Here is a 24,076-nt window from a genome sequence, read left to right on the forward strand (position 1 = left end):
GAGGAGTGCCAAGGCAGGGATGTTGTGCAGGTAGATTTGCTGGTGTGACATGGAGACTTATTACTTATGAGCCGATGGAGAGGTTGTGCACTCTTGTATAACAAGGCCATGGACTTGGATGGAGTTGTGAGCAGACTATGGAGCATTCCTACTACATGGAGAGCTGAGGCATCTTGCAGAGACCTTTGGGCCGAGACTTGTATGCTTGCTAGGATGTTGGTTGGGATGACTTATGGAGCTCATGATGACATGAGATTGTTATGACTTGATAGGAGACACTTTGGGATGATGATGCCTTGGTGGCAACACTTGGGCATGGGTTGAGCCGAGACTCAACTACCTTTGGACACATGGGAGCTGATTGATCTATGATCATGGGCAGCACATGGTTTGATGAGATGGTCTCTTCATATTGAGGAGATACACATATGGATGATGTTGGGATGGATGTGGCTGATTTCATGCAGCACATTGGTACCAAACATCATGGACAACATGTTGCAGATGAGATGAGGACTACTTCACGGACCTGGGCATGGCTTGCACTTATATGGAGATGGATTCTTGATCGAATTGATGATGTGACAGGATGTTCTGAGAAACGACTGATGATGGCATAAGGACGTTCACTCTCATGGTTTGAGCGTGACAGTTGGATTAGCTACCCAACTAGTTCAAGCATGGGGACGCGTAGTGTACAGAGATGTGTTAGCATTGTGTTGGAGTATCATGGCAGTAGTTCACACGAGGATGACACATGATGAGGTCGACACGATATGTTGCAGGAAGCATGTAGCTTGAGATGGAGGGGCCAGCCTTCCATGATGGGGAGCAGCATGTGGAGATTGTGACAGGGTGATCGATGGTCATGGATTGAGATGATTTTCGATGTATGACATACCGATGAGGTGTATACCTTGGTATGGTGATCTTGGTGACAGATGGTTGCTGGGACGAGACATGGTGGAGACGGTGGTTCTACATATGTTGCAGTGATGTTTGCAGTATGTGGAGGAGTTGACATCATGGATATTGTTGATCTTGGTGGATGGCTACCAGGATGGTATGTTGTCGAGGACGACAACGACTTCAGGTGGAGGAGGATGTAACGACCTGCAGCTCCGGCTTGAAGTGCGACGGTGGAAGTGCGAGCTCTTCCAAGTGTGCGATGACACTTATGCGCACATATGAGGAGGAGAGCTTGTTTATATGGCGTGGGATGTGTATCAACACATATGAAGGCCGACTTGATGGTTTAGGGGCTTTTGCGATGGAGCAAGGGCGTGGGTGAGGTCGGCTGGGCAAGCCATGACCTCCCCTTCAATGCATATATATTGTGTTGCGTTGGCCCTCATTTGACATTAACCAACTTGCTCATACATCTTCGCTAAGGCAAGGAGGCGCAGGTTTCTAGTGCGCAAGTCTAAGAGGAAGAGGCGCATATTTCACATGCGCCCATTCTTGGGAAAGGTTGCACGGTAAGGTGCGGGCAGGAGCGCCCGGCGGTTGGGCGAGGGCGTGCACGGGTGTGTGGCGCCCGGTTTATGCGACGACTTGGCGTGGGTGTCTTGGAGACTCGGGTGAGCGCCCGCCCAGCGTGCAAGTGTGCACGGTGACTTGGTGAGGTGTTGAGATTGTGAACAGAGGTGTGTCTCAGGCAGAGGCGCCCGTGTGTGGCGACTTGGAGGAGCGCCCGAGTTGGGCAAACAACACGATCATGCAACAAGGTGAATGAAGGGTTGAAGAGTCGTGCGGCGATTGTGCGGAGGTGCCGACAAGTTGGGCAACTGAGTTTGCCGAAGTTGTGAAAATTTGGCTAAGTATAAATTTGGGGTTTCCCAAGGGCTTAGTCTGTACTTTGTAAAAGTGGTAAAATTATATATATTGATATTCGGGTAGACTCATATTGCAGGGAGTTGCCCCTCCCTTTATACTGTTGTGGATTTCTCTTGTATAATGCTGTTTATGTGAATGTTATGGGCTTTCACTTGTATAAAGGAACACATTAATAATACTTGGTAACGAAAATAAAACTAAGTATGGAATGTTAGGCATAGTCTACAATCGTAAGTATTGGTGAAAAGAAAACGATTGTTAGTGCCGCACCTCGCTATAAGCGGTTGAAAGACTACTGCAGGTGTAGGGGCGTGACAAGTAGTGTTGAACACGTGCCATTCACGAGGGAGTCCTCCAAGGGCAATGAGAGTAAGCTCCCTATCAAAAATAACTTCTCCAATTGAAAGGAGATCATTTTTTATTTCAGTAATCCTCATGATGTAGGATTGAATATCTTCATTTCTTCCCTTCTTTATATCCTTAAGCTTGTTTTTGAGGAAAATAACTTGGTTTGCATTGCTAGATTTGAACATGCCAACCAACCTGACATATATCTCCTTTGATGTGTTCAAATCGGAGATGTAAGCAACTAAATGCTTATGAATAAAATCCATGATGATCTTTTTGGCTTTGACTTCACCCTTCTTGTACTTTATCTTAGCAACAATCGATGCATTTGAAGGAGGTTCCGAAATCTTTCCCGGCACATAATCCATAACATCTTGCTCTTCTAAAGTCAAATCAAGAGATATCTTCCATGCATGATAATCAAACTTATCATTAAGCTTGTCATCAGACTCAAAGTAGGATGTGGAGGTCATTGAATCTTGTCCTTGATCAGTGATTGCTCCTCTTAATGATTGCTCTTCTCACTCCTGCTTGGGCTTTGTCTTCATCTCAACTCCGATACCATTTTACATAATAATGGTATGTTCTATGCTTACAACAATTTTACTTCAATTTCTTTATTAGCCTAATATCAATATCCAGTTTAGCAATCACATCATCATGATAGTAAAATGCAGATAGAACATAAACAATAACAATAGAAGACAAGCCAACACAAGAGGACACAATATATGGCACCATCCATGGACAAACCAAGACAAGAGGACACAAGATATGGCACCAACGAGGGACAAACCCCAATGTGGGGAAACCCTTGATCAATTCTTCTTATAATTCTTCAAAAGTTCAGCAGAGAGAGAGAGAGAGTACAATATACAATATTTACTTGCCCAACCACAGTGAAATTTGATAAGTCAAATAGCAGAAACAGAAAGCCCTAACCAGAAAGTCAACGTTGGTCAACAAGGTAGATTTTGACCTCCAAAACAACTCAGTCAAACTCACTCAACTCGGGCTCCGACAACACATCAAATCGACCCAAAAGCAGTCCAAAAGTATCCAGTTAAACCTGGTCAATGAAAGCCAATGCAATAATAAGCCCTAACACAGTTAATGCTCGTCAAATAGAGGTCAAACAACCTCAAATTTTGTGCTCAAAACTTTGGCCTGCCCAAATAGAAATACCCCACACAAAACCGCAGTCAAAGATGGTCAACGTTGGTCAAAACAACTTCCTGCAACTTTCGGTCAACATTGGGACAACAAAGGAACAATCCCTTCTTCGCACGTGTGGAGAGAGAGAAGCCTAAGAAGATTTGTACCCAAATAATGAAGGAGAGAGAAGAATGAATGTATGATATGCCAAAATGAGGAGGAGGCTCCTTGTATTTATATGCAAAGTCGAGGGCTTCAGGGTGCTAATTTGATGGCTAGCCGACCTTGACAATTTGTCATAATCAAAATAAATTCACAACTCCATTTGTACATGTCAGAATGGGATGATCTTTAGATCAATCCTACACCTCTCGAAGAGAGGAATCCAATAAAAATATCAACTACCTCATATGAGCTGTCCAAGATGAAGTTTGGCCCTAGTTGCCAAATTTAACACATTTGGAAGCCCATTGTGGCAGATCGTGGACCCATCACTATGGAGAGTACCTCTTAAAGGATAAAGGTCTCTGTATTAGATTGGGCACAACTTCAACAACTCCTCAATTGTCATCTTGCTCTATCAAGTGACCTTATTTTCCTTGTTTTTATATTTGTCTATTTCAAACACCACAATATTAAATGATTCCTTCATTTTATGACTTGCATGACAAGTCTTTAATAATTGAGTTAAGCTTTTGATGACATGGGTTAATTACATATAACAATTCTTAATATATTTTAAAGCCATTTAATTTTATAACAAACTTTCAAGTAATTACGAAAGTTTGACGATATAGAAAGCTAGAGTTATCATTGATTCAAGATTCTAATCAACCTTTTGAGAGCTTGAATCGATGCATAATTGAACAAAATTGCAAAAAATATTGTTCATCTCTGATCCATGACAAATTCCTTTCATACTTTAAATTTTTATGAAAAGAATCTAATCATATTTGTGAGAGACAAAATTAGCTTATTCCTATATTTTTTTAAAGCATACTCTAAACATTTGATGTTTTTAATTTTTATTGGTCTCATTTTCTAACTAATTTTGCTTAAAATTTGACTAGTTCAAGAAAATTGTTGAAGATGCAAATATCAGTTGTTAAAATTGCATAATTTGAACGTAATAAGAGTTTTCGGTACTTTTAATATATCTATATATTCAAAAGTGCATTTTGAATAATGGAAAATTGCATTTTCACTTGTATAACTAGCCTATAGCAATATTTGGCCAAAAAAATAAGAGATAAAATGTTTAAATTATTTTTTTTTGGTTTTAAAACGCCAAATCACCTATGCAAACTAATTAACTTGTGGGGTTTAATCCATATCAATTCAAATCATTTTATAAAAAGGAGTTGAGAAAGTGAACCAATTGTGGAAGTTACATTGTTTTAAAAAGCATTCAACACCTCAATTAAATTTAATTAACTTGTGGGGTTTAATCCATATCAATTCAAATCATTTTATAAAAAGGAGTTGAGAAAGTGAACCAATTGTGGAAGTTACATTGTTTTAAAAAGCATTCAACACCTCAATTAAATTTTGAGAACCCACCTGATCAACCTATTAGTGACCTATTAGTGAACATAAGAGGGGAAATCAGGAAGACATAAAGGGGAAAAGAGTTTGGTAGAAAGAAGAAGTATTACATTGAGGAATTCAACCCTACGTGTGATTTACAACAAAAAGAGTTAATTGGAGCTAGCATTCCGTGGAGGGCAAAGGTTCTCGCATCAACTTTGATGTGAAACAAGATGGTGGAAAAGGCCTAAAGAAGCTTGGGAAGAACTGGTGTGTGCATTTTGCACGTCGGGGGCTGTGGAATCGGAAAAACATTTCATTTTGGAATGTGTTGCATTCAAAGATATCAAAAAAGTTATGAGAACATGTTAACACATTTTGCACGTCGGGGACTGTAGAATCAGAAAAAACATTTCATTTTGGAATGTGTTGCATTCAAAGACATCAAAAAATTTACGAGAACATGTTAGCATCAGTGTCTTGGAATTGCCTTTTAGCGAGGGGATTGTTGGAAGGTTGGGCCAACTTATCATCAATTTGAATTCGAAAATGATCGAATTGCAAAAAACGAAAACATCAATTTGAATTAGAAAATGATTGAATTGCAAAAAATAAAAACATTAATTTAAATCCGAAAAAGATTGAATTACAAAAAACGAAAAACAAAAAACTAATGTTCTCCTATACTATTTTTAGTCTTGTAAACCTTAAAATATGATTTCATTCTATTTCATTTCTAATAATAATAATATTAAAAAAGCAAAAATATGATTTCATTCTATTTCATTTCTAATAATAATAATAATAATGCATCAAAAGTATTTTTCAATAATAATAATAATAAAGAAGAAGAAGAAGAAGAAGCAAAGGCATTTTTCCAAAAAGCGGGGCGGCGGAGAGGCACTTGATTTGGGCTATGTCCGTAATTGAAACTTACGTTGTCTATATTAGACACCCCTCACCATTTACGCACCTCCACGTGGACACTTGCCTCGTCAGGATAACAACTCTGTTGTACGGGCCACGTCGGTCGAGGTAGGCGACAGCACGGAGCACCGTATAAAGATAGAGGCACGATGAGAGCAATCTTCATCCGACGGCAGAGATGATCGCCACCGCGTACAGCGTACGAATATAGACTGTAGAATACGAATAAAAGGCACAGGTACACGTATTCAGGCGATTCAAGAACCATTCAAGTGCTTTTAGATTAGCTTTGAGAGCAGACGGTTCTGATTCAGGTTGTTGGAATTCATTCCTTGGATGAACTCCGCAGGGCGAGGGCAACACCGAAGGCGAGGCTAATCTCGGCGGGAAGAACGCCCTGGAATGCTGGCGGATCAACGTTCTTAAGGCCTTGCGCTTAATCGGTAGGTCACACTTGATTTTATTGATCAGCTTGAATTTGTTTTTTTGGCTTTTGTTGATTATTTTTCTGATCGATCTGCAAACGTCTTGGGTGATTTAATCTGTGCACTGTATTGGCAGGTCTGTGTGCAAGGTACTTTCATATCTTCCATCATATATTTATATTAACAATAACTAGGGTTAGGGTTTATTAAGCATTGTCCATGGGGCGAAAGAAAGGAGGGGACGATGCGCCTGTTCAGACCGGTAAAAATAAGAAGAAAAATGTTGTTGTTGACGATGATGAATATGCTATTCTCGACGATCAGTCGGTTGGTGACGCCCCCCCGCCATTGAGTGTGGCTGAGGACGAGCTATCTGCCTCTCTCCAAGGTATGGCACTGTCTACAAACAAAACCAGCAATAACAATGGTAATAAGTCCAGAGCTAAAGGCAATAAGAAGGGCAAGAAAGATGTCGATGATGACGATGAGGGTTTTCAGAAAAATACCGCTGAGGTCGATGAAGAAGAGGTCAGCCAGATTTCATTTGTAGGCAAGAAGAAGGGGAAGAAGGGCAAGCAATCAAATCGAGATGATGAAGATGCCGACGATGTAAATTTGGGATCTGTGGATGGCGATGGCGCTGCTGATGGTAATGGCGATGTGAAGAAAAACAAGAAAAAGGGAGGGGGTAAGGCTAAACCCAAAGCTAGTCAGGCGGACATGTTTTCTGTCTTGGCAGAGTTTGAGGATGAGGGAGAAACAGAGTCCACTGTTTTGGATTCGCCGCCTGTGAATGATGATTTTAATGTGGATGAGTCCAGTGAATTGGTGTTTACGGGGAAGAAGAAATCAAAAGATAATAGGAAAGGATTGGTTCAGAAGCAGGATGAGAATGTTGTTCATATTGTTGAACCTGAGCGCGTGGGCGGCCCAAGTGTGAATATGGATGAGCCTAGCGAGTTAGTGTTTACTGGAAAAAAGAAGAAAAAGGATAAAAAGAGTGTAACTGAAGAGCAAAAACACGAATTTGATGACAACAAGGAGACTCTTGATGCAGAGGAAGCTGATTTGATTACATTTAGTGGTAAGAAGAAGAAAAGCAGCAAAGGGGGACAGAAGAAAATTGACGAGGAAATGGAGTATTCAGTTCTAGAAGCGAAGGAAGAAGATGAAGATGCCATTGTTGTTTTACCTGGAACGAAGAAAGCCAAAGGTAAGAATAATAAATCCCTTTTCGCAAACTCATCTTTTGCTGCTGCTTTGACTGATGAGGAAGATACAGGAGATAAGTCAATGGGGGACAATATTGAAGGTGAGGAAAAGTATCGGAAAGGAGACGATGAAATGGAGAGTGATGTTGAGGAGGCCATTCAATTTACAGGGAAAAAGAAAGCAAAGAAAGGTAAGAAGGCTAATGCCAATGCAAATGTGCTTGTGCCTGATGCTGAGACCCTAAAACAAGAAGACCATGGAGCTGGTGATGAAGCTCCTCCTCCTGTCGCTACTGATTTAGCTGCCACATCTAAGAAGCAGAAGCAGAAGAAGAAAAAGAGTGGAAGAACTGTTCAAGAGGAGGAGGATCTTGATAAAATTCTGGCTGAGCTGGGTGAGGGACCGGCACCACCACCTAAACCTGCACTGGAGGAAGTGCCTAAATCAGAGCCAGTTGTTTCCCAACCTCCAGAATCAGTGATAGTGGCAGAGGAAGCAACTGCTGAACCTGAAGGGCTTGCTGAATCTGCGGCTGCAAAGAAAAAGAAGAAGAAGAAGGAAAAAGAGAAAGGAAAGAAAGCAGCTGCGGCTGCTGTTGAAGAGAAGGCTGAAGAGGAAAGGCCAGAGGAGCCAAAATCTAAGATTCCGGACAAGAAGGTACCAAAACATGTCAGAGAAATGCAGGAAAGGCTAGCAAGAATGAAAGAAGCAGAGGAGAGGAAAAAACAAGAGGAAGAAGAGAAGCAAAGAAAAGAGGAGGAAGAACGACTCAGATTAGAAGAACTGGAAAGAGAGAAAGAGGAAGCAAAACGCCGGAAGAAAGAACGGGAAAAGGAAAAGATGCTGAAGAAAAAACAGGAAGGCAAATTGCTGACTGGAAAAAAGAAGGAAGAAGCTCGTAGGTTGGCTATAATGAGAGAACAATTCCTCGCTCAAAGTGGAGTTTCATCTGATATCTCGAAGGAGGAAAATCATACCATGCCCAAGAAACCAAAGTATGAAACAAAGAAGAAGAGACATGGTCCAATTGTTGCTGATGCTGTGGCAGCTGAGCAGGTTGCAGTGACTACAGATCATGATGCCCCAGATGACAGCCACCTACCAGAAGAGGCAGGTGCAATGGAGGTTGAGCCTGTTGAGATTCAGCCAGACGTGGAAATGGAAGAGGAGAAATTAGAAATAGAAGAGGAGGAAGAGGAGGAAGATCATTGGGATGCAAAAAGTTGGGATGAAAAGGATGTTGCCTTGTCTATTAAGAGTGCTTTTGCTGAAGAAGAAGAAAGTCCTGTAGCTAAGAAAGTCACCAAACGTGTAGTTGTGCCTGCATCCAAAACAACATCTGTGCCTACTTCAACACCGACAGCTATGAATGTGGCAAAGTCTGTACCTCCTGTTAAACCTGCTCCACCAGTTAAAAAGGTCCAGCAAGCTCAACCTGAAAGTGAAGAAGAGTCTGAAAGTGAAGAGACTGATAGTGGACAAGAGGATACAGGACATAAGAAACGGGGAGGGGCAACAACGAAACGAGAAGCAAGGAAGGCAGAGGCACTGTCAAAAAGGAGTTCAGATGATTTACGCTCACCTATCTGTTGTATCCTTGGTCATGTTGATACTGGGAAGACAAAACTGCTCGATTGTATTCGTCGGACAAATGTGCAGGAAGGTGAGGCAGGAGGGATCACTCAGCAGATTGGAGCAACATACTTTCCCATGGAAAATATAAGGGAGAGAACCAAAGAGCTAAAGGCTGATGCTAATTTAAGAGTGCCGGGATTACTTGTTATTGACACACCCGGGCATGAATCCTTCACAAATTTGAGATCACGTGGTTCTGGTTTATGTGATATTGCAATATTGGTTATTGATATCATGCATGGTTTGGAGCCCCAAACGATTGAATCACTGAATCTTCTGAAAATGCGGCACACACCATTTGTGGTTGCATTGAATAAGGTGGGCTTATTATCCGTTCTTTTTTCTAAAATGCATGGAAAATTCCTTCTATTTTAAGAAATGTTGACATAAAGGCATTTGGCTGTCGTACTTTTTAAAGGTGGATAGATTATATGCTTGGAAATCTCGTCCAAATGCTCCAATAAGGACAGCCCTAAAGCAACAGTCAAAGGATGTTCAAAATGAATTTGAACATCGACTGAGTCAGGTTTGAGTTTCATATAAATATAGCTTTGAATGTGTTTTATGGAGTTTATTGATGCTATGACATGTCAAGTACCTTGAATTAGGGTTGAACACTGAACATTAGAAAGTTTTCTAGTATGCATTCTATGCTTCTGAACATTTTAAACATTGTATCCAGATTATTACAGAGCTCAAGGAACAAGGACTGAATTCTGAGCTGTACTACAGAAATAAAGAAGTCAGAAAATACGTTAGCATTGTGCCTACAAGTGCAATCAGGTATTATGCATTTTTTATTTTGAAAGAATAAATATCATTTTAAATCCACAGCTAATTTAAAATGATTGGTGTTTGCAAATATGTTGTCATTAATTTAAAATCATTCAGTTGCCAATTTTCATAGTTTCAAAAATAATGCTATGGTGCCCTGAAATACATACAAACCAGGTATCAGGGAACTTTTGCGTTTGTTAGCTCTGTGAACCTGACTTACTGTGGGCTTGATTAACAAAAAGAATTGCATTTCCTAAGGTTGGTTGTTGATTTGGAATTGACATTAACTGTTTATGGTATCAGTGGGGAAGGTGTACCAGACCTTCTGTTGTTACTTATACAGTCAACACAAAAGTTGATGGAGGAAAGGCTTATGTACATTAGTGAAGTTCAGGTAAGCTTTAGACTCATGGCTTTGATATATTATTGCATACCCTTTACATTTTTTATTCTATCATACTCTTTATTTTTTCGTTTCAAGGAAAAAATAGCATATTTTATTTAAGCTCGAATGAAAATCTCATTTTCTTTATGTGCATTAGGAACTGTACAATCTGCAAAGAGGTTCCATCAGGTCCCTTAGTGTAAAAGACATCGTCACTGCTTACTTCAAAAAAACCAGCCTTAAATATGCCTGATATATGTTTTGTCTTCTCCCAAAAAACTCAAAAAATATGTCTTGAATATTCCATAACTTAAAACCTTTAATCCCTAACATATTTCAGTGTTCTAGAAATTATGAGTTTGTGGTAGAGAACAAACAAAAGCTTAACAATATCAAAGCAATATTTGCGTACAAAAATTAAGTGGACTGCCTTGACACTGTCATGACCCTAGCCTTTTGACAAAGCCTGCTTTGGTTTCATCTCCTGAAATACATGTGTACATGTGATTTGACCAAACAGCTGAGAAGCTTCCTTTATTTGATCTGCTAAGTGCTGCAGACCAACATTGTGAATTTCATTTTCTCGTTTAATAACCAACAATGAATCACTGAATAACTGAGGCTGCTTGAATCATTTTATGCATATCAAGTTTTAATAGGGTCCCTAAAACCATCATCTCTGTAAGTTTATTGGTACCCCTTCTCCAGCCAGCTTTAAATTTAAAGTAATTAGTATCTGAAAAAAATAAGACTGGCCTAGGGGGATCTTGATTCCATGCATCTAGTGCTGGCATGTAAGGGGGCTATCTTTGAGCATCAGGAAGTTCTCTGCATAAAAGGTTGGATCCAAAACCTTGAAGGGGGCGATCCAAGTGACCTGGATATGAGGCAAGGGACTCGGAACATCCAAAGAGGTACTTGAACAGGGGTAGGTGGTCTACTTGATATATTGACTTGATCCCTCTTAACATGCTGCAAATATCAAATTTAATCTGATATAGGTGGTCTATTTGATATATTGACTTGATTTAATTTGATATATTGATTCTTGTTTAATCTCCCAAAACCTCTTATCTGTTCATAGTGAATTGTAAGTCCCCTTCAATAATAACCCTCTCATCCTTGGCAACTGCCAATTTAAAGAATTTCTCCCATAAAAGTTCATTACAGTAATAGTTTGCTCCAAAGTCCTGCACAAAAATTCTGTGCAAAAACCTGAAACAACAGAAAAAGTAAAATTAAACAATGCTCCACCCTGAGATAAGACCACCTGAGTACTTATCCTGGTAGATCTTCTAACACCACTTTCAGGTGTTTGGGGTGCCTGTTGCTGTTGTGGTGGTTGTTGTTGTTGTGGTTGTTGATTATTATTACTTTCAGGCACCTTTACTTTTTCAGTGATTTCGTCAAGAACTGCGTATTCCTTGTTTTTTTTTCTTGCTTCTTTTCCTGCAACTGATTCTTATACAAGACCTTTTCATTGAATATTACATCTCTGCTCCTAATGATTTTGTGATTTTCATAATCATATAAGCGATAACCAAAATCATTAACACCATATCCAATAAAGGTACATTTCTTTGACTTTGCCTCAAGCTTTGTTCTATTTTCTTTATCAATATGGACAAAGGCCTCACAACCAAAAGGCTTTAAAAAAGAGTAGTTTACCTTTTTACCTGTCCATGCTTCCTCCGGAACACCACCATCCAAGGAACTTGAAGGCCCTCTGTTTATTAGATAAACAGCAGCATCTGCCCAAAACTGTAAAGGCAATCCTGCATGCAATCTCATGCACCTTGCACGCTCCATGATTGTTCTGGCCATCCTTTCTGACACACCATTTTCTTGTGGTGTTCTTGGAACTGTCTTCTTTTTGCGAATTCCATGCTCTTAACAGTACCTATCAAACTCTTTGCTGCAATATTCACCTCCATTGTCTGATCTAAGACACTTCAATTTCTTTCCTGTCTCAATCTCAACCAAAGCTTTCCATTTCTTGAAAGTATCAAATACATCAGATTTATTCTTGATACAATAAATCCAAGTTTTTCTAGTTGCATCATCAATAAAAGTAACATAATAACGAGAGCCACCGAGAGATGATACCTGAGCAAGTCCCCATACGTCTGTATGCACAAGCTCTAATTTTTCGTTCTTATCTTTCCCAACTCTGAGAAATCTGACTCTTTTCTGTTTTCCATAATTGCAGTTCTCACAGAAGTCCAAATCAACATTCTTCAAACCCGGCAACAAATTCCTTGAGTGAAGAATCTTCATCCCCTTTTCACTCATGTGTCTGAGCCTATGATGCCATAATGCTGCATCTGCTCCTTTGGAAGTTAAAACATTAACAGAGTTAGAAATACCATTGCATAAATACAATGTACCGACCTTTTCACCTTTTGCTATTACCAGGGCTCCTTTAGTGACCTTCCAAGCTTTATCTGTGAAAGTTGTCACACAACCTTCACCGCCTAACTGCCCTGTTGAAATTAGATTTTTCTTTAGATCTGGAACATGCCTTACCTCTTTTAATAGCCATTGGTTTCCATTCTGCTGTTTTACAAGAACCTTACCCATTCCAACGATTTTACAGGGTTTATCATCACCTAGACGAACTTGTCCAAAATCTCCTTGAACATAGTCATGAAAGTATTTCTTATCAGGTGTGGCATGGAATGAAGCCCCTGAATCTACCATTCAGGAATCAGTAATATTTTCGAAAGAAAGAATCAAAGCATCTTGTAACACCTCACCTGTCACATTTGCTTCATGATTGTTTTCTTGCTGTGCATCTCCTTCTTTTCCCTTCCGATATCTACAGTCTTTCTTTAGGTGTCCTTTCTTTCCACATTTCCAGCACACTATCCCCGATCTGGACTTGGATCTGCCTTTCCTTGATTTATTGCGATATCCTGAGCTCTTTCCTCTTTCCATTTTTCTTCCTCTAGACTCTGCACTCAAAGCATTTCTCGATGTCTCACCGGAGCTTTTCCGTCGCATTTCCTCGCTAAGGATAGCACTGTAGGAATTTACAGGGTAAGTTCCACAGAAAGAATACCAAAAGGACACCGCTCACAACCAGATCTCAAATCAATACACCAGTATTTTTGACGTGGTTAAAACCCTCAGAGTGCAAGGAGGGAAACAGTCCACGGCCTGTCCCAACGTGGGTACTACAGGCAATTTATTAATCAAAGAATGAAAATTTACATAAGCTTCTCTCATGCACGGATTATCCTAACATCCCCCCTTAAGAACAACTTGGGATAGGATTGAAGGATTTACAAATATGACACAATAGGAGAAGGAAGGAGGCACTAGATCCTATCCCCCCTTAGTGACAACTTCCTGAACTCCAAGCATATATCGAAGTTTAGTGAACTTCGCCTCTGTGAGAGCCTTTGTGAAGATGTCTGCAACCTGATCATCTGTTGGACAATATTGCACTTCAAGAACATGGTCATGAATGAGCTTTCTGATGAAGTGCATGTGTAGTTCAATGTGTTTGCTGCGCTGATGCTGGACTGGATCTTTGCATAGCTGAATGGCACTTTGATTATCACACCAAAGTGTGGTTGAATGCTGCTGCTCAAAGCCAAACTCTGATAGGATCTGACGAAGCCACAAGGCTTCCTTACTAGCTTCCACGGCACCACGATACTCTGCTTCTGCTGACGAAAGTGAAATGGCAGCCTGTTTCTTACAAGCCCATGTAATAGGTCCTGAACCAAGAGTGAAGACATAACCGGCAGTAGACTTCCGATCATCAGGGTCACCAGCCCAATCAGAATCAGTGAAACCAACTAACAGAGGAGCTGCTTTGGCACTGTAATGAATCCCAAACTGTACTGTACCTCGAACATAACGAAGTATTCTTTTAGCTGCTTTCCAATGACTTTCACGGGGGTTTTGCATAAAACGCGCAACAAGGCCAACAGCAAAGGAAAGATCAGGACGAGTATGGGTTAAATACAGGAGTTTTCCGACAAGTTGACGGTATAAGGTAGCATCAACTTCAGGAGAGGTACAAGAGACTGAAAGTTTGACTCCAGACTGAAAGGGAGAAGGGGCTGGCTTACAGTCTTCCATGTGAAAATGACGAAGAATATCACAAGCATACTTGGACTGGGAAAGGAAAATACCCTCTTGGGATTGCAAGACTTGAAGACCGAGAAAATAGTGTAAATGTCCTAAGTCTGTCATTTCAAATTTCTTTTTAAGGCTGGACTTCACATGGTTTATAAGGTTGGGATCACTACCAGTAAGAATAAGATCATCAACATAAAGAACAAGGATGATAAGAGAGTTGCCCTTTTTCTTGGTGTAGACAGTATTGTCAGAATGACACCTAGAAAAGCCAGATTCTAAAAGAAAGCTATCCATTTTGGCATACCAAGCCCGAGGAGCTTGCTTGAGGCCATAAAGGGATTTCTTAAGTCGACAAACAAGGCTGGAGTCTGTTTGTATGAAGCCAATGGGTTGTTCCATATAGATTTCTTCCTGCAAGTCCCCATGCAAGAAGGCAGATTTAACATCCATCTGATGGACTTCCCATTTTAAAGAGGCAGCAAGGGAAAGAACAAGGCGGATGGAGTTCATTTTGGCAACAGGAGAAAGGTTTCAGTGTAGTCAATGCCTTCAACCTGTGAAAAGCCCTTAGCAACGAGACGAGCTTTATGTTTATCAACTTTCCCATCTGGTCCATACTTGGTTCTGTAAACCCATTTACATCTAACAAGTTTGCGTCCCTTTGGTAGAGGAACAAGAGCCCATGTATCATTTGTCATCAATGAATGATATTCTTCATTCATAGCTGCTTCCCAATGTGGATGGCCTGAAGCTTCTGCAAAAGTGTCAGGATCATGATTTACTGGAGCTTGAGCCAGTAAAGAAGAGGCTCTTTCAAACTGAGAACGTGTACGTCGCTGATCTGTAGGATCACCGGCAAGATCACCTGCTGCATCCTGAGTGGCACGGACCCATCTTGGAAGTTGAGGATCCTGAGAAGGTGGGGGAGGATTATCATCCTCGCTTTCATCATCTGAAGAAGAAATGTTTTCAAAGATAGAAGAGATAGGAAGAGGTGGCACATCCGCCGGACTAGGCTCGCAGGTCGATTTATTTTCATCAAATTTTACATCTCTTCTAATGATAACATTTTTGGATTTAAATGGAATAAGTCTATAACCTTTTACATCTTCAGAATATCCAACAAAAGTACATTTCTCACTTTTAGGTTCTAAAGCTTTATGCTTTTCATCTGGAATATGGGCCCATGCTTCACTTCCAAACACACGAAAGTGACTTACATCTGGTTTAATGGAACTCCAAGCTTCTTCTGGAGTGATATTCTCTAGAACCTTAGTAGGAGTGCGATTGATTATATAATTTGCACAATTAATTGCTTCGGCCCAAAAACTAAGACTGAGTCCTTTAGATTGCAGCATACAATTAGCCATTTCCTTTAAGGTGCGATTTTTCCTTTCAGCTACACCATTTTGTTGTGGAGTGTATGGAACAGTATGTTGCATTTGAATTCCATTTTCGGTGCAAAAGTTGATGAATGTGTTTTTAACATATTCTCCACCATTATCAGTTCTTAGCTTAAGAATTTGATGTCCAGATTGTTTTTCAACAAATGCTTTGAAGGCCAAAAAAGTGGTAAATACTTCGCTCTTGAGTTTTAAGAAGTATACCCAAGTGCGTCTGGAGAAATCATCAATGAAAGTTAAGAAGTACTTGCAGCCAGAGAATGAAGCAACAGGAAGAGGACCACATAAATCACTGTGCACAAGCTGTAAAGGGGCTGAGGCGTGCCAAGAGGCACGTTTGTCAAAACTGTCCCGATGATGTTTTCCGAGTACACATCCGGAACAAACACCATCTCTGCAAGATACCATAGGAAGACCTGTCACCATATTTTCTTTACATAGATGCTGAAGGGAGCGATAGTTTAAGTGACCAAATCGCTCATGCCAAAGTTTGCTCACTTCATCATTATGAGCAACAAATACTGAGGGAAGATTGGATGACCCAAAGTTGTGAAACTTATACAACCTTTTGGAATCATCAGCAAGACCAGTAGCTAGAATCTGTTTAGGATCTTTTAGATCCTTGATTACAACATCATGAGGTGAAAATTCAACAATTTTACCTTCACCTGAATGAGTTATCTGATAGACAGATAGAAGGTTGCAGGATAAGGTTGGAACACATAATACATCATTAAACTGACCATTGTCTAGATGAACAGTTCCAGTCCCTACAACATTAAGAGATCTATCATCACCAATATATATATTTTTGGTGTTACAATCATTTAAAGAAGAAAACATGGCTTGGTTTTTGGCCATGTGACAAGAGGCTCCAGAGTCAATGAGCCACTCATGAGAATGAGAAGAAGAAGAAGATACATTTAATGCATAACCAGACTGAGATGATTGACAATGAGATGCAGAAAGTGCCATTCCGGAAGTTGAAGTAGGCTCCACATGGATGTTATGTTTCTTCATTGCGGCTTCCAAGGCTTCCATCTTCTTAAAGCATTTAGATTCTAAGTGGCCATCTCGATTACAAAAGTTACAATGTCTATCAGTCTTCTTCCATTTGTTTTTATTGGTCTTATCATTTTGCTGAAATGATCTTTCATTTTGAGGCTGAAATGGTTTAGGACCATTCTTTTGAGGATATGACTTCTTAGGATTCTTTGAATTTGGTTGCTGCTGGGCAGCTAACGCTTTCGTGGAAGAGTTTCCAAGATTAATAAGACCAAGGTGTAAGAGTTTTTCTTGTTCTCTTATTAAGGAATCACAAAAGGAGTCAAAGGAAGGGGGCTTGTAGTCTTGTCCTTGACAAATGAAAGCTTCTCTTGTAGAATGGAAAGTGGAAACAAATACAGAGTAGGCTGGTCCCAACTTAGTAAGGATGGAATAAATAAGGTTACCATAGTCTTTCTTAACTTTAACACCTTCCAGGAGATATCTAAGGTTCTTGAATTTGGACAAGAAATCTTCAATGCAAGAAAAATTATTAGGATCCAAAGTAAGCAGCTCATTTTCAAGTTGATGGGCTCTAATTTCATTTTTAATCCCAAAAACTTTAGCAAGTTTTTCTAATGCTTCATGAGGAGTCTCAAGTTCCGCAATGTGGAATCTAAGATCAGGAGAAATAGACATCCCTATCAAACCACGTGCTTGATCTTGTCTATTTTCCCATTTTGCCGCCTTGTCTTCATCTTTTGGTTTCTTCTCTTGGTCTGTGGCTATTCTGAAGAGACCTTTACTTCTAAGTAAATCTTCGATGTAGGCTACCCATTGGAAGTAGTTAGTGCTGTCAAGAATGACTTGGCATGGGCTTTCCATTTAAAAAAAAAACTGAAGCTGAAGATGCTGAAAGTAGTTGTTCCAATGGATAGATCTCGAAAAAATAGGCGGTTTTAAAAAAAACGGCTCTGAAAAAGGCTTCCGGATGAAGAAGTTATGGCTTTTTGAAAAATAATTGTTGAAGTAGCCGGCAAAGTGCGCGAATGTGCGGGAATGAAAAAATCCGCCCCCACAAAATGGAGACTTGAACCCAAGACCTCTACTCTCTTAAAATAGCTTTGAACCAATTGATCTATACAAAAAATTTGAGAGAGAGAGAGAGAGAGAGAGAGGGGGGGGGCCTCGGTTTGCGTGCTTGCCTTGAGAAAGCTCTTTTTCCCTACAAAACACAAAACACAAAACCCAACACGAATATGCAAAGAAAAACGAACCTTGCGGCTCGAAGTTAGCTTTAGCCAAAAAACTAGAAATTTTAAAAAAAATATCTCAAAGTTAGCTTTAGCCGAAAAACTAAATATTTTTCTCAATGTTTCTGATTTTCCGAGATCACACTAAGGTGCAGGGAAAAGAGCATACGCATGAGAAAAATCCTTCCTTTTTGTTTCTGATTTGCCCAGATCGCACAGAGTCGCAGGGCAAAGAGCATACGCAGAAATGAAAGGTATAGATCCGGTTAAAAAAAGGCTAAATAAACTGAGACCGAAATAAGCAGAGAGAAAATAACAGTGAACTGCAAAAAAAAAACACTGTATACCTCCCGATCTGAAAAATGACGCAGCTAGGGCTACCGGAAACCTTTTCGCGTGAAACGAAAGGGGTTCCTCACTGGAACAGATGCTCCGAACTCAACAGAGCAGTCCTCTCGGCCCGAAAGCAGTCAGAAACAGCAGATCTAGGAAACGACAGCCGCATGCAATTCTACCGGCTTCAGATTTGGATCACCAACGGACGCGGCCCTCAAATAGCTCTGATACCATGTAGGAATTTACAGGGTAAGTTCCACAGAAAGAATACCAAAAGGACACCGCTCACAACCAGATCTCAAATCAATACACCAGTATTTTTGACGTGGTTAAAACCCTCAGAGTGCAAGGAGGGAAACAGTCCACGGCCTGTCCCAACGTGGGTACTACAGGCAATTTATTAATCAAAGAATGAAAATTTACATAAGCTTCTCTCATGCACGGATTACCCGAACAATGACCCTCCATGCGCTTTAAATAGAACTCATGGACCAATCGGGTGTCAAGCCACGGATCAAGTGTCGGTAATACCGAGGTGAGAGTGAACCGTCGGATCACTACATATCGTGACCGTCGGATTGTAAGTTACAAAATGTACAACGGTAAAGAAACACACTTTACCTAACTCTAACCTAACTCTATACTAGACCAAGTTGAACTTAACTATATCCTATGTGTCGGAATATCCTAACAAGCACCGACAACATCATCAAACTTTAAAGTACTAGATCCAGAAACGGAGTTACGAATGGCCATTACCAAACCATTCCAACTTTCTGGTAATGAGCACAAGAATAACAGAGCTCTAACTTCATCATCAAAGTTTACCCCTACAGAACTTAATTGACTTGTAACTGTATTAAAATCATTTAAATGGTTTGCAACAGATCCACCTTCCGACATATTTATATTAAATAATTGTTTCATAAGAAATACCTTGTTTGAGGCCGAGGGTTTTTCATATAGTTTCGACAACGTCTTCATCAAACCCTCTGTCGTGGTTTCCTTCGAAATGTTGAAGGCGACTGACGCAGCAAGGCACAACCGTATTGTTCCAAGTGCCTTTCTATCGAGAAAGTTCCATTCTTCGTCTTTCATACCCGTCGGCATCTTTGTTTTTCCGCCCAATGGTAGGTATAGATCTTTCTGATACAGATAATCTTCCATCTGCATCTTCCACAGCGAGAAGTTTTGGCCGTTAAATTTCTCGACCCTAAACTTACCATCTTCCGCCATTGCTCCCACTCGAACCAGGAACCCTTCTTTCTTGTGAGTTTATCAGCCAAATATACCTTCGCCTCTGATACCAGTTGTTAGAAAATTATATATTATGGAGCAATGGAACACATAAAATATTGCAGAAATATAAACACAGAAAATGCACAAAATAAGAGAGACACAGATATACGTGGTTCACCCAGTTTGGGCTACGTCCACCCCGAACAGCCAGTCCTTCCTTTAATTATCCAGCAAAATGAAGAGATACAACCTACAGCAAATCCGTTGTAATATCCTCTGTTTTCTCTCACAGTCTTAGTTCTCTGTTTCTCGCTCACAGAATACACATCTATCTCACAGCCTCAAATACAATACCCTCATACAAATAGAGGGGTTGCCTTCTAGGGCAAAAAACCCTAAACTAAACATAAGTTCTACCGTCAGATCATCCGCCTAATGAACGGCCCAGATTGACTAGAAATTACTATACTTTTACAAGGCAATTTTACATTTATTTTTGGCTGCCGGGGGACCGCTGGCCCCCAGACCCCCCAGCTGGGGGGGATGGGCCCCCCCGGACCTACATCTGGCTGAAACAAAGACCTCTAAACAATCATGCTCCACACAGAACAACATCTTCAATGAATTTATAATTTCAAGTGGTCACATATAACCTTTAGCAAATGTAAGATACTCCTTGTATGTTCTTGATATTTGGTGAAGGCTAATTTAGATTAACTCTATGCATTTTTAATTTCACAAATAATCAGTGATTATTGTTTATTTCTTTGGGTTTTTGAGATTGAATGGTTCAACATATATCAAACTTGAACCCTCTGGCAATATTAGCTGATGTTCCATGTGTAAACTATTCAGGCATCAGACCATTAACATTTCCTGAAAGTTTTGGGTCATTTACTAGTTTATTCTGACTTGCGCCATTTTGTTCCTTAATTAAATACATATATTGAACAGGTTTTCTGGATATGCTATGCTTTTCATCATTTATAGTCAGCTCTGAACTTTTGTATTATTTGTACAGTGTACTGTCCTAGAGGTGAAGGTGATTGAGGGATTGGGAACTACAATTGATGTTATACTTATAAATGGCGTGCTTCATGAAGGAGATCAGATTGTGGTGTGTGGAATGCAGGTAAGAAATCCTCTTATAAACTCATCAAAGAAATTTTTTCCAGGGTATTCACTGGATTAACCCTCTCATGGCCTTTGTTATCAGGGTCCTATTGTGACAACTATTCGTGCTTTATTGACTCCTCATCCAATGAAGGAGCTTCGAATAAAGGTTAGTAACAATAAAGTGTATTTTTATGATCCAATGTATGATCAATGAGGATCATTTTTTTTCAAAGTCCAAGAAGTGAACAACTTGCCAATCAATTCTTTTCTGCAACGTTTTCCATATGCGTTAATCATTCTAGTGTACTAGTGTCCCTTTATAGTATGGGGTGTATCTATTTTATGACTATGCAGTATTAAATATTCAACGGCAACTTTCAGGTGTCCTATATTTATTTATGTTTTCTACATCTTATGGTGTTGTGCTTATTTGGTTACAGGGATCTTACCAACATCACAAGGAGTTGAAGGCAGCACAGGGAATTAAGATTACTGGACAGGTTTGAAATGTCATGCTAATCGTTTTCATGTGTATGTTGGCATGAGTTTTCAAGTTTTTTAAAAGATGGAATGTAATTAAGCTGCTATTTTTTGTTTCTAGGGGCTTGAGCATGCTATAGCAGGAACTCAGTTACATGTTGTAGGACCCGAGGATGATTTGGAAGATCTCAAGGATGAAGCAATGCAAGATATGAAAAATGTAATGTCCCGGATTGACAAGTCTGGTGAGGGAGTTTGTGTGCAAGCTTCAACTCTGGGATCTTTGGAAGCTTTACTTGAGTTCTTGAAGAGTCCAGCTGTAAACATCCCTGTCAGTGGGATCAATATTGGCCCTGTGCATAAAAAAGATATCATGCGGTCTAGTGTGATGCTTGAGAAAAAGAAGAAAGAGTATGCTGCAATTTTGGCTTTTGATGTGAAAGTTACTCCAGAAGCTCGTGAGCTTGCAGATGAACTTGGTGTGAAGATTTTTATGGCCGACATTATTTATCATTTATTTGATCAGTTCAAAGCTTATGTTGACAACATTAAAGAAGAAAAGAAAAAAGAATCAGCTGAGGAAGCAGTTTTCCCTTGTGTGCTGAAGATTTTGCCAAATTGTGTTTTCAATAAAAAGGACCCTATCATTGTGGGGGTTGATGTTTTGGAAGGCATTGCAAGGGTTAGTTAATGCTTAACCCAGTTTACAAATTGTATAAAAGCAGGTCTCTATTGTTTGCTATATTTATATTGAATTCCTATATTTTACTTATGAGCGAAGAACATGTGGCGGTTGCTCTACAGGTTGGAACACCGTTATGTGTTCCCACGAAAGAGTTCATAGACATTGGCAGGATATCGTCCATTGAGATCAATCATAAAGCGGTTGATTCAGCTAGGAAGGGTCAACAGGTGGCTATGAAGGTATATTTTGGGAAGTTGTGTCTTGTAAAATGGCCTTAATTGGCTGGTAATATTCTGTTTGAAACCCTTCTTTCGTTCCATTGATCATACTTTTTATTTCAATACAGATTATTGGGAATAGCGCTGAGGAAGCACAGAAAATGATTGGTAGGCATTTTGAAGCTGAGGATGAACTAGTGAGTCATGTCACTAGGAGATCTATAGATATATTAAAAGAAAATTACAGGGTAAGATTCTGTTTATTCCATGTAATTGTTTTATGATAGTGTATCTATACTATTTTTATTGATTACATGCTATAATGAATTTCTTTACTAATTATTCCTATTATTCTTATTTTTTGTAGGATGACCTGTCACTTGAAGATTGGAAATTTGTTTTAAAATTGAAGAAACTTTTTAAAATACCTTGAGTTATCACTGAGGATGCATTTCCGAGTGCGCTGTTGACTGGGGTGGAGTTCCCCTCATGGAAGTGGAAAAACGCTTCGTGTATTGTTGAGCATCATTTTGGAGATTCCACGAAATGAATTTACTATCAAAAGACTTTGACTGGAGTATGGCCTTTTTTGTTACAAGATTTGCTACTGCCAGTGTATTGGTTGACCGTAAATTGGAGGCAATGAATATAGAGTTCTTTACCAATGTGGGAGTTTTCTTCAGATATTTGTTGTAGTTTGTTCATTTTTGTATTTGAATGATGTTCTAGCAGTCTATGTGGGCAAATATAAAGTGTCAGTTTGACACTAGTAGAATGGAGAATAGAGAAATTAGGCAACTGTACATGTCTACGAGAGGTTATTGAATTTGAGAATTATCCATATTTGCTAGAGTTGGTATCGAAGATTTGCCTATTTACAAACTTCAATTCAAATGGTATGGAAACATTGTTTTAAAGAAGCCATTTTACTACTGTAACGGTAGAAATGTCAAAGGTTGGCTTCAGAACATAATGGCCAAGAATTAATATGTTCATAATCTAATTAATTAAGCATTTAATCTTCACGGTTTCAAAAGCTATATTGAAATAGACGGCACCCTTTTATTTTAACAGAAGTTCTGCATTGACACCACTACAACTGGGATTTTACTAGTTTTCCAAACCATTCAAGATTTTGTGTGTGTAAGCATGCCCCAAAGAATTTATCATATGATCAATTTGTCATAAGATGGATGGAAAGATTTCTGTTATTATTTTTCATGAGTAAATATTGAAGTGAAAGAATCTGCAAGTGAGAATAGATTTGCTAAGGAATTGGGATAAAATAAGATAGATCAATGATTTGGGAAAGAATTTTGAAGTTCAAATGGTTCAGAATCTGTAGGCTGTTCGAGAGTAATGCAATGGGGATCACATCTATGTAGATCATGTAATCACAAAATGAATGGATTGTATGATCTGCGTAACTTTCCATAGGATGGACGGAGAGATTCATGTTTTTATTCTTCACGAATAAGAAGTGGGGAGAGAAGGAAGAAAAACAGTTTTAAACAGAATTGAGTGGATCAATCATTCAAAATGAACCTGGGTGGGGATAAAGGGACTTGGACCCTTATCGTCTAATAGCAGATTTCTCGTATTGCAATTTTCGTTGTTCACATTGACATATAGAATTGGACTCTCTTTATACCCTTCAATCGTTCATGTATTCCAAAAACTGATTAGACTATCTAAAGCAGAGAATTTCATAATTGGATTACCGTTTAATATAACATTCCAAATTTTGAGGTGTGAATAGAACGTTCTCCAGGTTCAGGTTAGAAAATCCGACTCTCTTTGGAAAGTGCTCAGGGGAACCACCCAACAGAGTGCATTTTTTTTGGCAAAGGTACTAGAAAATTGCTTGCAAGTTGCACTTGGACCCACCCCTCAAGTGTCATCCGATATAGATGTAGTAGACCAAAGACGCAATGAAAACCTTGTGGCTGGGTTATAGCACATAAGCGAAATTGGGTCTCTTATGGCACATAAGCAAAATCCCTAGTCAACTGGTATCTTTCTTTGGCAAGAAAACTCCCTTTG

General features: G+C 39.6%; 1 protein-coding gene across 1 annotated transcript; it reads left to right on the forward strand.

Annotated features, from left to right (window-relative positions):
* Nucleotides 1–5,999: 5,999 nt before the first annotated feature.
* Nucleotides 6,000–22,897, forward strand: LOC149218073 (uncharacterized). Its single transcript, XM_089383796.1, has 12 exons — nt 6,000–6,236; nt 6,355–9,383; nt 9,484–9,591; nt 9,748–9,848; nt 10,146–10,236; nt 20,556–20,666; nt 20,751–20,816; nt 21,091–21,150; nt 21,252–21,812; nt 21,935–22,054; nt 22,162–22,281; nt 22,401–22,897. The coding sequence occupies exons 2-12, from the start codon at nt 6,438–6,440 to the stop codon at nt 22,464–22,466; spliced, it is 4,350 nt and encodes a 1,449-aa protein (XP_089239922.1). The 5' UTR covers nt 6,000–6,236; nt 6,355–6,437; the 3' UTR covers nt 22,467–22,897.
* The last annotated feature ends 1,179 nt before the right edge of the window (nt 22,898–24,076 follow it).

The sequence above is a fragment of the Pinus tabuliformis genome, chromosome Q, assembly GCF_031772625.1.
Source record: "Pinus tabuliformis cultivar Carrire ecotype Pingquan chromosome Q, CPIR1, whole genome shotgun sequence".
In the NCBI taxonomy this organism is placed as follows: Eukaryota; Viridiplantae; Streptophyta; class Pinopsida; order Pinales; family Pinaceae; genus Pinus; species Pinus tabuliformis.

Excerpts from the sequence above, each read along its gene's own strand:
- LOC149218073 (XM_089383796.1), top strand. The coding sequence starts at position 6,438 with ATGGGGCGAAAGAAAGGAGGGGACGATGCGCCTGTTCAGACCGGTAAA. Across the intron at positions 9,849-10,145 it reads GTGCCTACAAGTGCAATCAG|TGGGGAAGGTGTACCAGACC; the intron begins GTATTATGCATT and ends TTATGGTATCAG. Across the intron at positions 22,282-22,400 it reads TATTAAAAGAAAATTACAGG|GATGACCTGTCACTTGAAGA; the intron begins GTAAGATTCTGT and ends TATTTTTTGTAG.